General features: G+C 35.2%; 1 protein-coding gene across 1 annotated transcript in view; it reads right to left on the bottom strand.

Moving 5' to 3' along the window:
- The window catches only part of CEP128 (centrosomal protein 128), a gene marked incomplete at its 3' end in the record, with an annotated part of 415,333 nt that overhangs the window by 310,946 nt on the left and 88,377 nt on the right, over positions 1 to 16,010 (bottom strand). The window contains exon 11 of the mRNA XM_082649309.1: positions 12,883 to 13,034. Coding sequence (XP_082505435.1) covers positions 12,883 to 13,034 — 152 coding nt within the window. The remainder of the gene's footprint in view (positions 1 to 12,882; positions 13,035 to 16,010) is intronic.

Below are 16,010 nucleotides of genomic sequence, written 5' to 3'. Positions count from 1 at the left end.
TGATATTTAGAGTAGTCAAAATCATAGACAGAAAGTTTAGTGGTAATTGCCAGATGCTGGGGGGAGGGGAGAATGGGGGGTTACTGTTTTAATATGTGTAGAGTTTCAGTGGGGATGGGGATGGATGATGTGATAGCTGCACAGCAATCTGAAAGTATTTAGTACCACTGAGCGGTTCACTGAAAAATGGTTAAGAAGTTAAGTTTTACATTATGTGTACTTTACCACAAAAAAGGAAAAATAAAAATAATCCCTTTTTTAACTATGGTAGACATAGAAGAGGATGGCTTTGAGAAATGCTTCTATAATCAGCCCCTCAATAAAGTCAAAGAATATGATCCTCCCCGCACACAGCCAGACCACATTCAGACAATCATTGTAAAATCAGTGTGTTTTCTATACCAATGAGAATTCAAGATATGGCTCCTAAGCCAATTTCATACCATCTAATCACATTGCCACCTGTTAATTCCACTGATATTTAAAGTTCAGTAAAATTAAAAATTCAGTCACACTGACCTCATTTCAAGTGCTCAATACGTACATCTGGCTAACCTGTGTGGACAGTGCAGATACAAAACATCTCTATCACTGCTGGAGGGCTACTGGACCCTGCTAACCTAGAGCAACCACTCGATGTTTTTTCTAATTTTTCTTATCCTTTATATATACAGGTAGAGCCTTTGTTTCTAATGTTGATCATGTACATTCTCTTTTCTAAGTTTAAAACAAATTGCATAAATTTTACTTAAGAGTGAAAAAAAATTTTTGTTCTCAATAAAAATAAATACTTAGGACAATATGTTTTGTGGGAGCAATGTGACTGAAAATGATTCACTGGGTTCTTTTGTTTGTTTTTGGTTTAGCTTTAAAGCTCTGGTCAAAGTTCATTTTATTTTGACATTTGATTTTGTGTCTTAACTGAAATATATCACTTCTTAATGTTAGTAATTTATCTATATAGCTTGTTGGATTTTTAAAATATCAATTGGAAATAAAGACAGCATAATTAATTCCTTTCCAAAGAGATACCTTTCTTTTTCCTTTCATTATTGCCTGGACCAGGAGTCCCAGTATGTTGCTGAATAAGAGGGAAGTGCTTGCCTCATTTACAACCAATAATTCACTGTTAAGCATGGTGTTTGCTATAGGTTTTCAGTAGGTACTCTGCAGTATCAAGAAGTTTCCCTCTCTTCCTTTTAACTAAGAGTTTCCCTAATTAATGGATGTTAAATTTTCATAAGTGCTTTATCTGTTGAGGTAATAATGGTTTTTTCCTCTTATGCTGGTTACTCTACAAACTTTATTTAAATCAACCAGGCGCTACTGGAATAAACCAAATATACACAAATGATATATAAAGATGACACAGGTCCTAACTTGGATACATGTACTGTAAATATTTCCTCCCAATGTAGCTTGTTTTTTTCATTTTCCTAATGGTACCAAGCATAAAGCAGAAATCTTTAACTCTGTCAAAATCCAATTTATATATTTTTTCATTTATGATTCATGCTTTTGGTGTCCTAGTAAGAAATCTTTGTTTACCGGACGCTGTGAATGCTTTCATTTTCTTCCCCTGTATTAGTTATTTATCCATTACTCTTCTTTTAGTGGTTACCCTAGAGATTTCTATATGCAACCTCGACTTATTAACATTTAGATTAGTAATTTTACAACTTTCTTCATCTTAGAACCAAGGACTTTAAAAACACTTCAACTTAATGTACAATTCCCAAATTAAGCAGTATTATTGATGTCATTTTAATTTTCTAAATAATTTAAATAAGATATTATTACAACTGGTTTCAAGTCAATATTCATTTAGACTTTTCCCAAATTTTTACCTCACGTATTGGTCTTCACTCGCTGCTACATTTTTCTTCTTTCCTCTTCAAAAAATTACCTTGACCGTATCAGTTCTGCTAAAACTGAATTCATCAGTTCTTGCTGTCTAGAAATATCTTTACTTCACCTTCAGTTCTGAAGAATATTTTCACTGGGTATGGATCTAGATTGGCAATTATTTTACTTCAGTACTTTGAAGACATCTTCCTATTCTTCTAGTTTCCATTTTGATCATTTATGGTAATACATCTTCTTTCCCCTCTAGCTGCATTTGAGGTTTTCTCTTTCTCTTTGGTTTTACTAATTTTACTATGACATGTCTAGTTGTGATTTTTATTGTATCTGTCCTGCTTGGGATTCTTAGGACTTCTTAATTATGGGAACTGATGTCTTTTCTCTTCAAATATTGCTTCTGCCTCTCTCTTCTGCTTTTAAGATTCCAATTATATATACATTAGAACTTCAGAACTTTTCATTATGTCCCACCTATCTGTTATAAATGTTTCCATATTTTCCATCATTTGTCTCTCTGTGACTCAGAGTGGATATTTTTTTCCTAATTGGTACACTATTTCTCCCAAGGAGGAAGACTTCCGAAATGGCAATGTAAGGAGGTTAGCAGACCCTATTCCCAGCAAAACAACCAGTTAACTGGTAAAAATTATTTTAAAAAATAAAAACCATTTAAAACATCTGGAAATTGTCCTAAGGGCATAGAGCAAATAAAGAAACATTTATTTAAGAAAATCTATTAAATCTTGGTAAGAATAATGAGAGGCTGTGGCATCTCAGCCACAATCTATTCCAAGGTACGCTTCCTTAGCTCAGTGTGAATGAAGCAACACTCCAGGCAAGTATAGCCCAAGAAGACAGGGCTTCCCCTATGCCCAGCTCCCAGTCTAGGGCTACAAATTCACCCATAGACGGGCAGGTCCCCAGATCAGAATTGCAGAAGCTCTATCCCAAGAAGGCACAGCCAAAGGACAAGTCTCCTTTCCCCCAACCAACCCCCACTTGTAGGGCAAAAGGCATAGTACATCTAGATTGCCCCTGCCCAAGTTCACTCAATACAGTGAAGGATCCATAACAGAAGGGGCAAACTGTGAAGATCAGAGACTACCATTCCTACCCAACACCACACCTGAAGAGCTGGAGGATCACTCCAGAGGGAAACAAATTATAGTCCCTGAATTCAGCTCCAATGCAGGGATGCAGAGGTTCTGCTGAGAAGGAGAGAGGTCATATGAACAGAAAGCTCAACAGCTCTGCTGTTATTTGTAACAGAGCATAAGAAAATTCATTTCTAAGGATGATGTCAAAAACAATGGCGATCTTGGGTGTGAGCAGTTAAGAGGCTGGTGGTTTCCATATCACTAGTAGGAACAAGTGAAACAACAGATCAGATAGAAGTTTAATAGAGAGAATCAAGTAAAGGATAGCTAAGGAGAGCTCTCTTGGGATCAGAGAATGCCCCAAAGACTGGCAACACCCTAGCCTTGCAAAGAGGCCCAACCTTAACTGAATCAGATTGTGGAGCAATTTATACCAAAGGGCACTGTCAAAAAAAAAAAAAAAATCATCTAGCAGTTAGTGGAGAGGATAAAAGCTAAGTGAGATAACAACAAAGTCAGCCTAGCCAGAGCTGAATGGGAGGAGCAGGGAAATAGACAATCAAAGAGAGTCCAGCTAAAACAATAATCATCCCTGGTGGTCATGGAGGCTGTGCACATACCCAAGGCTACAAATATAAATGAAGCGTGTGACATAATAATGAAATCACTAAACCTGTAAAACTATGAAACCATTGTTTCAGATTTTCAATCACCAAATACCAATTTCTATTTGAAGATATTTCTGCTGTTTTGTCTTCTGATGACTCTTTGCCTTTATATATATATAATATATATAATATATAATAATAATATATAAACAATATAATATATATATTGTTCTGTCCTTGGAGGGTAGGAGCCATCTTGGTGCAGTAGGGATGGAGGAGCCTCATGCCCACTTCCAAAGGTTCAAGGCCCCAAGCCCATACCCCTGGTTCTCCATTTTAAGCCTCACAGTGATTCTGCCCACCCACACTGAAGAGGTCTGGTTTTTCTAGTGAATTGACACTTCAGTGCTAAATGCAAGTTCAGTGATTGTGCCTTTATTGAGGGCAATGTTGATTTCATTTGTGTACACCCAGATCCTAGCACCAGACCCAACAGGCCCTTAATCAAAATTTATTGAATGAAATGACTGCGTAAGTTTTTTTTCTCATTGCCAATTAGAAAATAGAAAAAACAGAACACAAAACCAGAAACCAAACCACATACTATATTATATATCCTAAGCATATATATGGATGGAGGCCTCATAAAATTCTTTAGAGAATTAAGAAAAAAAATAAAATTCTTTACAGAATTAAGAAAAAAAAATGTATCTAATCTTCCGTTAAACTCTACCTACCTATCCAGCTCTTAATTTAGTTATTATATATTTCAATACTCAGATTTCTAGTGATTCTTTTCATAATATCCTATTCTCTGCTAGGATTAAATATCTTATAACGTAATTTCTTAACATATTAATAACCATCAGTTAAAGTTGATTTCTGTTAACACCTATATCTGAATAGTCTATCTGCTGGTTTCTATCTCTTGCTTTTTTTTCTCTTGCTAAAAAGTAGTGTGGTTTTGTTTCCCGATCTGCCTGCTAAGTTTTGATTAAAGGCTAGACATTGTACGACAAATTATAGAAACAATATCAGGGCTCAGGATGATCATACCTTCTTCCCCAAAAGATTTACAGTTGACCCTTGAACAACACAGGGGTTTAATTCAAGTATAATTTATAGTTGGCCCTCGGTATCCATGGTTCCTCCACGTCCATGGATTCAACCAACCACAGATCATGTAGTACTGAAATATTTACTATTCAGAAATATCTGCATATAAGTGGACCCATGCAATTCAAACTCATGTTATTCAAGAGTCAACTGTACTTTTGTGTAAATGGGCAGTAAGGATAAGGACAGATAAAATCAAAGCAGATTCAAAGCTATGTTACAGTCTTTGTGACTGTTAGTATATTTTCAGTTCACCCAGACTCCTGAAGTTTAGCCCTTTGGGTATCCCAACTGAAACTGCAAGATGTTCACCGGGCTCCTCCTCTTCAATGGGCCTAAGCTCTGTTGTAAACTCTGCTCAATTTGCGATTCAGAACCCATTACAAGGGAAAATGATGCTAAGTGTCAGGCCCATCACTTTTTGCACTCCACTCCTTAACAGAATACTTGATCCCTCTTGTCCTTGTCCCCAGATAACTCTCTGATAACTTCAAACAGATTTTTTTAAATATATGTCTTCCCCAGCTTTTCTAGTTTTTCTTAGTGGGAGGTACTGTTCTTTAATCAGAATTGCCAAAAGTTTGCCTAATTTATAATCTTCTTTAAGGAAGAGCAAACAGTCTAACATTTTGTCATTACAGGTTCCCCCAAAATAAAAGATTGCATAATATAAACACATACTTCACCCAGTGAAGTACTAGAGACTAAATGCATTTAATAGATTTGAAAAAACTTGCTAACATTAACCTTTATGTTAGCCATGGATACTTATTAAAAACTAAAAGAATGTTTTCTCAGTGCATATGAATAATTTAATTTTCTTACAAAGATAATTCATACTATTTGAACATTTCCAAGAGTATAATGAACGTGCTGACTTTTTTGTGGTTTAAGGCTCAGTACAATCTCATTTCCACTTGTAGAAAGTTGCCTGAAAACAAACACCTAAAAAACAATTTAGTTTTCCACTTAAAATGATATGCTATCAAATTAAAATCACTCTAATGATAAGGTAACGATTAGGACTACAGGTATAATGCAAGAACAGTTAAAACTGGATTATTATAAAGTCTTCTTATCCCCCTTTTAATGGCATTTGTGGTAGTCAAGAAATGAATAACCATCAATTACAGAGGCAAGAACATTACCTCATTTGTTTCGTATCACCCATTTTTCTAAAGCAAGTCCTTTAATCATTATTCCCAAGGCTATATTTTATCTTTATAATTGCTTTAAATATTAAACCTATAGCTAATATGTTTTTGATACGTCATTATTTTGTGAGGAATGTAAGTTTCTCCCTCTCTCACCACCACCTCAAGCATGCATGCACACACACGAACAAGCACACACACATCATATACACACAAAGAATCACAAAGGCCTACATATTCAATTTATAAGTAAAAAACGATGCAGAAATCATCATGATTTCAGAAAACAAAGAACTTGAAAATGGACATTTTTATTCCTAAATTATTTCTTTATTCACCACATTCAAATGATAAGTTATAATAAATATTAGTGATAGTTTAAAAGCAAAATTAAAATGCTCATTCCACTTCTACTTTCTGGCTTTATGGAAATATTCGTTGCAACTCAGTTACAGAAAATAGAAAAATGGCCTTTCTTCACAACTCCTAAAATTCCTATTTTTTCCATATAGATGAAAGACCTTGGAATTAAGCTAAATCTTTCAGGAAGTGTAAAGGTTTGTTTAGTTTTAGAGTTTTTACTTGTACAGCATCTGTGCCAATAATCATCTTTTTTAAGAACTTGGAGTACAGTGCATCTACGGTCTTAGCAATTGTCCTAATGTGAGAGTTAATTTGGTTAATAATAGTGGCAGACTTGATCTCTACTAGGTTCCACAATTTGAGCCTTTCTCTATAAAGTTTTGCTACCAATATTTTTCTTTATAATCTAACCTGTATATTAAATATTACTTATTGCTCAGGTAATACCTTATTTTATAACATGCCCTTGGATAAGAAAGAAATTATTAAGATTTTAAAAAAAGAAGTACAATAGGAAATTACAGACAAGGTTATTAAGATGTCTAAGACCGCAGGTCTCTAAGAAGGGTTTAAAAGTAGTATTGAAGTGGGCATTACTGCATAGGAAAGTGGCCAGCTCTATATAAAAAAATGCAAAAATCAAAACAGTTTATCCTAAAAGCATGCATGAAAGGAACAATCTTCCTTCTGTTTCTACTGTACTAATCATAAAAATGTTATTATTGATTATCATTTATTTTCCACAATCTTCTCTCTTCTTAAAAGGAAATGCTGGCATTACAGTCCCAAGTTTCTGTTAATGAATAATCATGTCAGTTGTCACTCAATTATCACTTTCAAAACTTACTCTATATTATGTACAGCACCTTGCTTTTTCTTTGAAGTTCTTCATTGAATTTAAAAGTCAAATTTTTTTTTTTCCCCAAGAAGAGTAAGTTGATGGAACATGGAGGCTGAGATTAAATCAGGAGGAATCATTGATCAAGGATGCTTGGAATTCTTATGAATACAAATAGCCTATCAAGGTTAATGAGGTTCAACTCAAGTTTAGAAGAGAGAAAAACCGCACTTAGTATTTTTTATGCACATACAGATTTAAGGTCTTAGATAGAATTTGAAAAGTAAATTATGAAAACTCAAATGTAGCTTTCATTTGGATTTTTCACAAGCTATTTTCATTGTTTTTTCCCCAGTGTAGAACAACTGCTTAAAATATATATTCTGGATCAACAAAAACTAATGCAATTAGTGAGAAAGAGCAAAGGTCCCCCCTTGAATACTGACAACTCTTCCAGAAATTAATGTGCTTTTAAGGAATGACTGGACAACAAGTGTTAGCTTTGAAAATTAACCGTAAAATTTTTCTACAATATATTATTTCAGTCAACAAATATTAACTGAGTGCCTAAAATGGGTGAGACATTGTTTGCAGGGGTTGCGTAAAAGGATATTGAGATAAGACCTGGTTCTTACCCCATACTCATTTATGATTTGAAAAGGGTCTAAGTCTTTAATTCATAAGTGGCTCCCAGAATGCCACAAGTTTGAATTATAACATCAATGCATACTGGTAAATGGCCCAGAGCAAAATCTGTGCACAGCAACATATCAAAAGAAAATGTAAACAGAAGGTTAAGCATCAGAGTGGAAGCACAGGAGATTGTTAGAAAGACAGAAGAAATCAGTTCAACATACTCCAGGAATAAAGACAGAATCTGCTAAAGTAAACAGGATCTCTGGGTACAAGAATGCTATTAAAGAGAGGTAGAGGGTGGGGGAGCCTTACCATAGCCATGAACAAACAGTCCTTTAGACATCATTACTCTCTGATTCTGTGTTCACCAACAACTTTTTGGTTACTAATTCAGCTTTCTAAAATGTAGGTACAGAAAATTGGGAGACTGGTGCCCTGCACAAGAGAAGAGTGTATAAATATCCACGTAGGATTCCCACAGGGTACATCAATGAACTGGCACTCTTTTATATACTGTTCTCTTGCAAGTGTCACTATTAATCCTGGGTCACATTAATTCTAGGACACAGAAAACTCAAGTTTCCAGATGTCTTGTCCAGAGGACAAGACATTGAAAAATGGTATCTTTACCAAGGTAGGAACATCAAGGTCAGATTTGTCTTGGTGACAGGACCGCTTTCTTCTGCAGCCCCATTTCTCCTTTATTTCAACCTGCTTTGAAATTTTAAAGAAACATACCCAGATTACTTTAAGACAGTGTGAGATGGGTGCCATAAGATCCTCAGTGACATAGGCAAAAGGATGGTTCAGAAAGAAGGATTATCACTTGCAATGGATACAATCCAAGAAGGCTTCAGGGAGGAAAAGCTTTAGAATTTCCACAAAAAGAGAACACTAAGGAAACACTGAACAACTAGAACAACAAAAGATGGAAATGAGGACGGACGATAAAGAACAAATGAGTCTACAAGACTGTATAAAGTTCTGCAGGAGAGGTGTTAGGTCAAGGTTAAAGAGAAAGACATTAATGATCAAACAAACCACAAGAAAGGTTACTATTCAAATGTTCTTGGGCCTGATCAATAATCTCATTTATGCATCTTTTCTTACTTATATTTGATTTCTAAAAAAGCAACTAAAGGAGATTAATTTCCATTTTTTATGGAATGTATAAGGCAATACTCCGTACCACCAAAAGTAAAGCAGAGGCTAAATGTTTTTCAATTAAATTTCAATAAATTTTCCACTGTTAGAGATTAAATTGAGTGATCCATGACCTATATATATCTCTCACAAAGTCTATACTAGATGTCACTTTGAGAATAGCTTAGGAATAAAGATATTTAAAGGGCCTCCACAAGTATAAAAAATAAACAAGCCATAATCAGAAGTGTCACTAAATCTAAAACAACTGATATAAATTTAATTAATTATTTTACTGATAAAAATAAGAAAAATCAGGGAAAACTGATAAATGATAATTTCTTCCAGGATGAACAATGTCTTTTTGTGATATCCTTTTCAATGGAAATTAGGAAAAAAATATTTCATCCCCCAAAAGGAATTTCAATTATACTTGCAACAAACTCAAAGAACATTCTATGTCAATTTTAGAATATCATCTTCATAGAACAGGGAAATCTGAGGGGGTTTTGTTCATTGCTATGTCACCAGTAACTAGAACAGTGCCTGGCATGTAATAGATGGTCATTAACTATTTCATATGTGAGTAAATGTTCAATCTTTCTCTCCAATTGTGTTTCATATCCAAATCTATACAACCTATCCCAACTAACCCAAGAGAATTCCAACTCTTCTGGTAACACATGTGAAAATGTAAAAGAACTATTAATTTAGGACTTTAGGGAAAGCCAGCCTCTTTCAATGAGAGCATTATTACATTATAAATAATTTTTAAATGTCTACATGCTTGAGGTTTTTTCAATTTATTCCATAAATGGTAAATAAAAAGAAACAATGGGAAGGAAGGGAGAAGAGGAAGGAGGGAGGGAGGACAGACCAACATGTGGTTTTAAACAACTGAGCAAAGAGATTTTTCTACCTCTGGCATCATTAGCATAGTTTTTTTTTTTTTTAATATTTAACTTTGACAAAATAATCATATATTTTACCACATTTGTCAGCAGAATAAAAGGCTAAATAATTCTCATAAAAAACCTTTAAAAGTCCTACAATTACAACTGCTCTGAGAATATTTCTAGTAAGAATTTATTAAACATGTAGAGAGGAAGGCAAGATCAAGATGGCGGAGTAGGAAGACCTTCAGCTCACCTCCTCCCAAGGACACACGAAAACTACAACTACTTATAGAACAACTATCTCTGAGAATGACCTGAAGACTAGCAGAGTAGCTCTTCCACAATTAAGGATATAAAGAAAGAAAACCACACCAAGATAGGTAAAAGGGGAAGAGAAGTAATTTAGTCAGAACCCAGAAGGTCAGCCCCCAGCAGGTGACCCAAAAGAGAAAGGAGACGTCACAAACTCAGAGGTCCTCCCTAAGGAGGAAGGGGTTCAGTCCCAACTTCGGGTACCCCAGCCCTGCAGACTGGCACCTGGAAGACAAGCCCCCGTAACTGGTTGTGAAAACCAGCAGGGCTTACAGCCAGGAGAGCTGGAGGGCTGTAGAAAACTGAGACTTTGCTCTTAAAGACTGGCAACACAAACTTACTCCAAGCCCCAGAACAGAGGCAGCAGAGTGACAAGTGCCTGACACCCTAGCTGTCCTGCCAAGACTGCCTCATCAGACCCCCCCAGCCCACATAATCCTCCCTCTTCAGTCCCCCACCAAGGCGGCAATCCCTGGCACACCCCTGCAGAAGCCTTGGTTCATGCTGGGCTCCAACTCTAGCCCCTCCGGCTCCAGCTCCCTTGCCAAGGTGGTGGCCCTCTATGGGCCTTGGGCGAAGCCCCAGTCCACACGGCTCCAGCTCCAGCACCCCTACCACCAGGGAGCAGCCCCCAGTACACCCCAGGAGAGCTCAGGATCACTTCAGCACCAGCCCTTCCATAAAAGCCACTGGACATACATAGTCTGTATAAAGACACTCCTCCACAAGGACACATCTTCAAGGCATGGAGAGGTAACTGTTTCTCTTAATTCATGGAGACAAACACAGAAAGTCAAGCAAAATGAGAAGACTGAGGACTCTGTTCCAAACAAAAGAACAAAATAAAACCCCAGGAAAAAAAAACACAAAACTTTAATGAAATCAAGGTAAGTAATTTACCTGATACAGAGTTTAAAGCAATGATCATAAAAATGCTCACTGAACTTGGGAGAAGAACGGAAGAACACAATTAGAACTTCAAAAAAGAATTAGAAAATATAAAAAAGAAGGAATCAGAGGTGAAGAATACAATAACTGAAATGAAAAATACACTAGAGGTGATCAACTGCAGATGAGGTGATGCAGAAGAATATGTAAGCAACCTGGAAAACAGAATAGCTGAAATCACTAAGTCAGAACAGCAAAAAGAAAAGAGAACGTTTACAAATGAGGAGAGCTTAAGAGACCTCTAAGATAACATCAAGCATAGCAACATTCACATTATAGAGGTGCCAGAAGGAGAGGAGAAAGAAAGGGGTAGAAAATGTATTTGATGAAATAACGGCTGAAAATGTAACCTGCCGGAAGAAACAGACATCCAGGTCCAGGAAACAAAGAAAATCCCAAACACGATGAACCCAAAGAGATCCACACCAAGACACACCATAATTAAAACAGTAAAAGTTAAAGAGAGAATTTTAAAGGCAGCAAAAAAAAAAAAAAAAAGAAAAAAATCAAGTCACATACAAGGGAAGCCCCATAAAGCTACCACCTGATTTCTCAGCAGAAACATTGCAGGCCAGAAGGGAGTGGCATGATATATTTTATTTAAAGTGATGAGAGGAAAAACACCTACAACCAAGGATACTCATGTGGCAAAGTTACTCAGAATTGAAGGAGAGAGAAAGAGTTTCCCAGACAAGCAAAAACTAAGAAGAGGTTAACACCACTAAACCAGCCTTCCAAGAAATGTTAAGGAACTTCTTTAGGTGAAAAAGGAAAGGCCCTATAAAGGTAGGAAAATATATGAAAGGAAAAAACCTTACTGGTGAAGGAAAATATATAGTAAAGGCAGTGAATCAACGACTTAAAAAGCTAGTGGAAGGTTAAAAGACAAGTCAGAAAATCAACTGTAACTACAATAAACAGTTAAGGATACACAAAAAGATGTAAAATTTGACGTCAAAAACATAAAACATGGTGGGGGGGAATAAAAAATGTAGAGATTTTAGACTGTGTTTAAACTTAACTATCAGCTTAAAACTAACTAATTAATTGATTAATTAATTAAAATACATTTTCCATTGATGCACAGACAAGATGAAAGAGAAACTCAGACTGCAGTAACATTAAATATTTCCTTGGGATTATATAAAGTTATATGCTTTTAACACCAATTTTCTACCTTTCATTATTATTCAGGAAATTCTTCAAATGTGGCAACTTATTACAATTAGAACACAACTTCCCTAATAAGAACAGAGTAAGACTGATACATATCTATTTCCAGACGTGTCCTCCATGTTTGATCTAATTTGCATAATTAAAATAGGAATTAAGCCATTTTCTTTTTATGAAGTTCTCTCCTTTGGTTTTTAATATTTTCTAATACTTATGCTATCTGTGCTAGATAAAAGGCAACCTGGAAACGGTAGCTGCCTAGTTACACTTCACTCATGGTTACCACATCATTCATGACTACTACACAACTCTAAATTGATGGAGGCATCACAACTCTACCTCATGGAAAACAGCTGGAGATTTGAAACCCTTTATGTTTCCAAAGAAAAAATATCAGTAATAACTTTTTGCTGTGCCTTCTGCCAGTTTCACCCCCCAAGTAACTGTTCCTTCAAAGAAAAAAGGACCCTCTGTCTGAGGGATGGGCTCAATTGCTACTGGAACAAGAATATTTTCAAGTTTGATAGGTATCCTGACTTTGAGGTCCCAATGAAGAGAAATGAATTCATAGAAATTTTTGTATGTAATTAAAGTGCTCATCTATATAACATTACCTTATCTATATCCAAACTAGAGTTCATAAAACATCACAATCTTTATATTAAAATTTCATTAAGCAATTCTATGAAACAGAACTGAAGTCCTTTGAATACAGCTTAAAAACAGCAAAGTCACCTCTACTTGTGCTGCCAAATGTACTCTCTCCTTGTCTTTTCGCTCCAAGCACCGCTTCACTTCCTCTAACTCAGATGCCATTGCACTGAAGTTCAGCTGCACTCTCCAATCTGACATCTGCTTCTCCAGATCCTCTTTTTCCCGCTCAACCCCTTAAAAGAGAAAATGTAAAGCTTGATGGTTGTTCGTTACTCACAGGATAATGTACTTTCGAATGGTATGTTTTAATATTCTACCTAATACAATCCACTTATTAATTGTCACTGTCACCCAACAGACTTCTCAGAATTTGTCATTCTATTGTTTCAAGTCTCACACAGTTTTCTAAAATATACACATTGCTGTGTCATCCAATATTATCACATTTTGATACTAAAGTGTTATCTGATTTCTAGTACAATTTATTTCAAGAAAATTCTATGCATTTTTTCTTTAATTTGCCTTACATTCCTATATTACCCCCAAACTCTAAAACAAAAATACTGAAAGAATTTTCAACTAAGCTTCTCCACCTAACTGAAGTTACTGAAGTTCACACAACAAAACACTTTTCTTGCAACGTAAACAAATGATGCTGCTAAATTTTGATTGTGTTATGACCTCTAATCTATTAATTCTGGAGACTACTACCTACAATTGTATCACTGAACAATATAAATTGACTTAGTATTTATTTTTAGTCCAACATGAAATACTTGGTATATGATGAACAGGGCACTGTTAACACCATCTTTTTCAAAGATAAATAACACAAAAATCCTTTTCTCAATGAGCTTGCACTCCAAGAATAGAAAGAAAACATAAAAATAAAGTACTTCCATGAATTTAAGATGTCAAAAATTGGAACATATATTATCAATTTAAAACTACTCTTTTTCTAGTAGCTTCCTTTCCAGAATAGGAAAGAAGGAAGGAGACACTAGCAAATCCAATTTATAGATCATGTGTAAGACACATGCTAACTTTAGAAATATTAAAATGTCAAAATTGCACATTTTGGATGAAAGATACATAGGTATTTTAATAGTATGATAAGAGCACTTATAGATACTAGACAAACAGTTCTCTATATCTGTATAATTTCTGTATAATAAATGGTTATTACACAAAAATAGTCCAAAGGATAGAATGATTAATTCTATCTTAATGAGAAACTGAGGTAGGAAAAACTGGTTACTATGGTAGTTCTAAAAAATAGATACCAAATTTCACCAAGCAAAGGAGATGAAGTTGGGGTGATATTTCAGGGAAAGGAAACAGCATAAAGCATAGAGGAACAATATTGGATTTCATATTCAGGTAACTGCACACACAGGAGTTCTACACAGCTAATACGTATGAGGGAGGGAAACAGGAGAGTCAGCAGGGAGTTATGCATTGCCAGGGAGCTTAGAAATTAGCCTACAGACCAGGAGTTAACAAACATTTCCTGTAAAGGGTCAGATAGTAAATATTTCAGCTATATGGTCTCTGTCACAACTACTTATCTCTGTTATTAAATTGCAAAAGTGACCTGGACAATGCATAAATGAATGGGAGGAGCTTTAGTCCAATGAAGTTTCTTTACAAAAACAGGGGGCGGTCTGGATTTGGCCCATGGGCCATACTCTGCCCACCCCTGCTAGGTCTTCAACGTGAAAATATGCATATTTTTTATGTGTAAATGTATTTATTCATTTGACAAATATACACATTCATTCATCTTATAAATACATTTTTTATTTTATAAATTTATATATGCATATGTGTGTGCATATATCTCTCTGTAGTACCTATCTACATATAGACATAGACATGTTTCATGATATATATAACATTAGTGTATACATACATATACAAATTAACATTAGTATGAATATATTATACAAATTATGGAGATAATACATATGAATATGTGTATAAACACATACATATATGTATATTTATAAAACACATATGTATTTGGTGTGATGACATAATACTTTGATATGTTTCATAATATAGATATAAAACATGAGTGTGGATATATATAAATATATAGATATACACACATATATACATATATAATGAAACATTTATCAAAATTAAAATACTTAAAACATAAAGTATAAAATATAGTGTTACAAACACTCTCCTCCCACACCCAGTGGGTTATATGCTCCATTTTAAGGAACTCTTGCTACAAACAATGATGGGTCAGTACAGGATAGCAGTTAAGAGTTCAAGTCTGGGTAGAAAAAAGATTTGGTCTGCTACTTCCAACAAATGTTAACTTTATGCAAGGCACTCAATTTCTTTGTTCTTTAGTCTTTTTTTTAAGTCATTAAAATGGAAGTAAGAATATTCCCCCCTCATAGAATAGTTGTAAGAACTAAAGGAGACAGTGTAAAATGAGTAGCATAATGCCCTGTAAGAACTCAATAAATTATAATGAGAGGTTTTAATCAAGAGAATGACATGAAAGGTTTGTGTCTTAGAAGGGTCTCTTTAGTAGCAGTACAGAAGACAGATCACAGACAAGCTATTCAACAGAGTAAGACAAGTTAAGAGGGTAACAGAGATGAGATGAAGCATGCCTAAAATGGGCTAGGGGGAATAAGAAAGAAGCAACTTCAAGAGATATCAGGATCTACAAATAGACAGGACGTAGAGACTAATTAGATGGAGGTGAGAAGGAATAAGTTTGGATATTCTTTGTATTTCAGGCTTATCTGGATAAAGAATGATACGATCAATTAAGATAGGAAATAAAAACAGGTTTTGAGGAAAGGATGAATTCAGTTGTAAATCGGCTGACTGAGCATTCTGGAAAGGCATATATTGATGCCCAATGAACAACTCCATCTGGAGGGCTGAAGGTTAGGAGAGTGAGATGAGCCAGATTTAGGGATCATCGTTTGTAGGTGATAGCTAAGGCATAAGATTAAATAACAACCCCTAGGGAGAGGTACTAAGTGAGAAAAACCATAAATAGGATTCTAGACAACAGAGGCATTTAAAAGGCAAACAGTAAACAAAAGGAAAAGATTCAAATACAAAGACTGAAAGCAATTAAGACAGAAGAACCAGGAAAGAGTAGGAACAATGAAGTCAGTGGAAGAGTTCTAAGAGGAAACAAACAGGAGTCAAGTAAGGCAAGTAATGGAAAG

This window comes from Grampus griseus (assembly GCF_964374135.1).
Source record: "Grampus griseus genome assembly, chromosome: 2".
In the NCBI taxonomy this organism is placed as follows: Eukaryota; Metazoa; Chordata; class Mammalia; order Artiodactyla; family Delphinidae; genus Grampus; species Grampus griseus.
The sequence above is the reverse complement of the archived record's forward strand: the minus strand, read 5'-3'. Positions and strand labels throughout refer to the sequence as shown.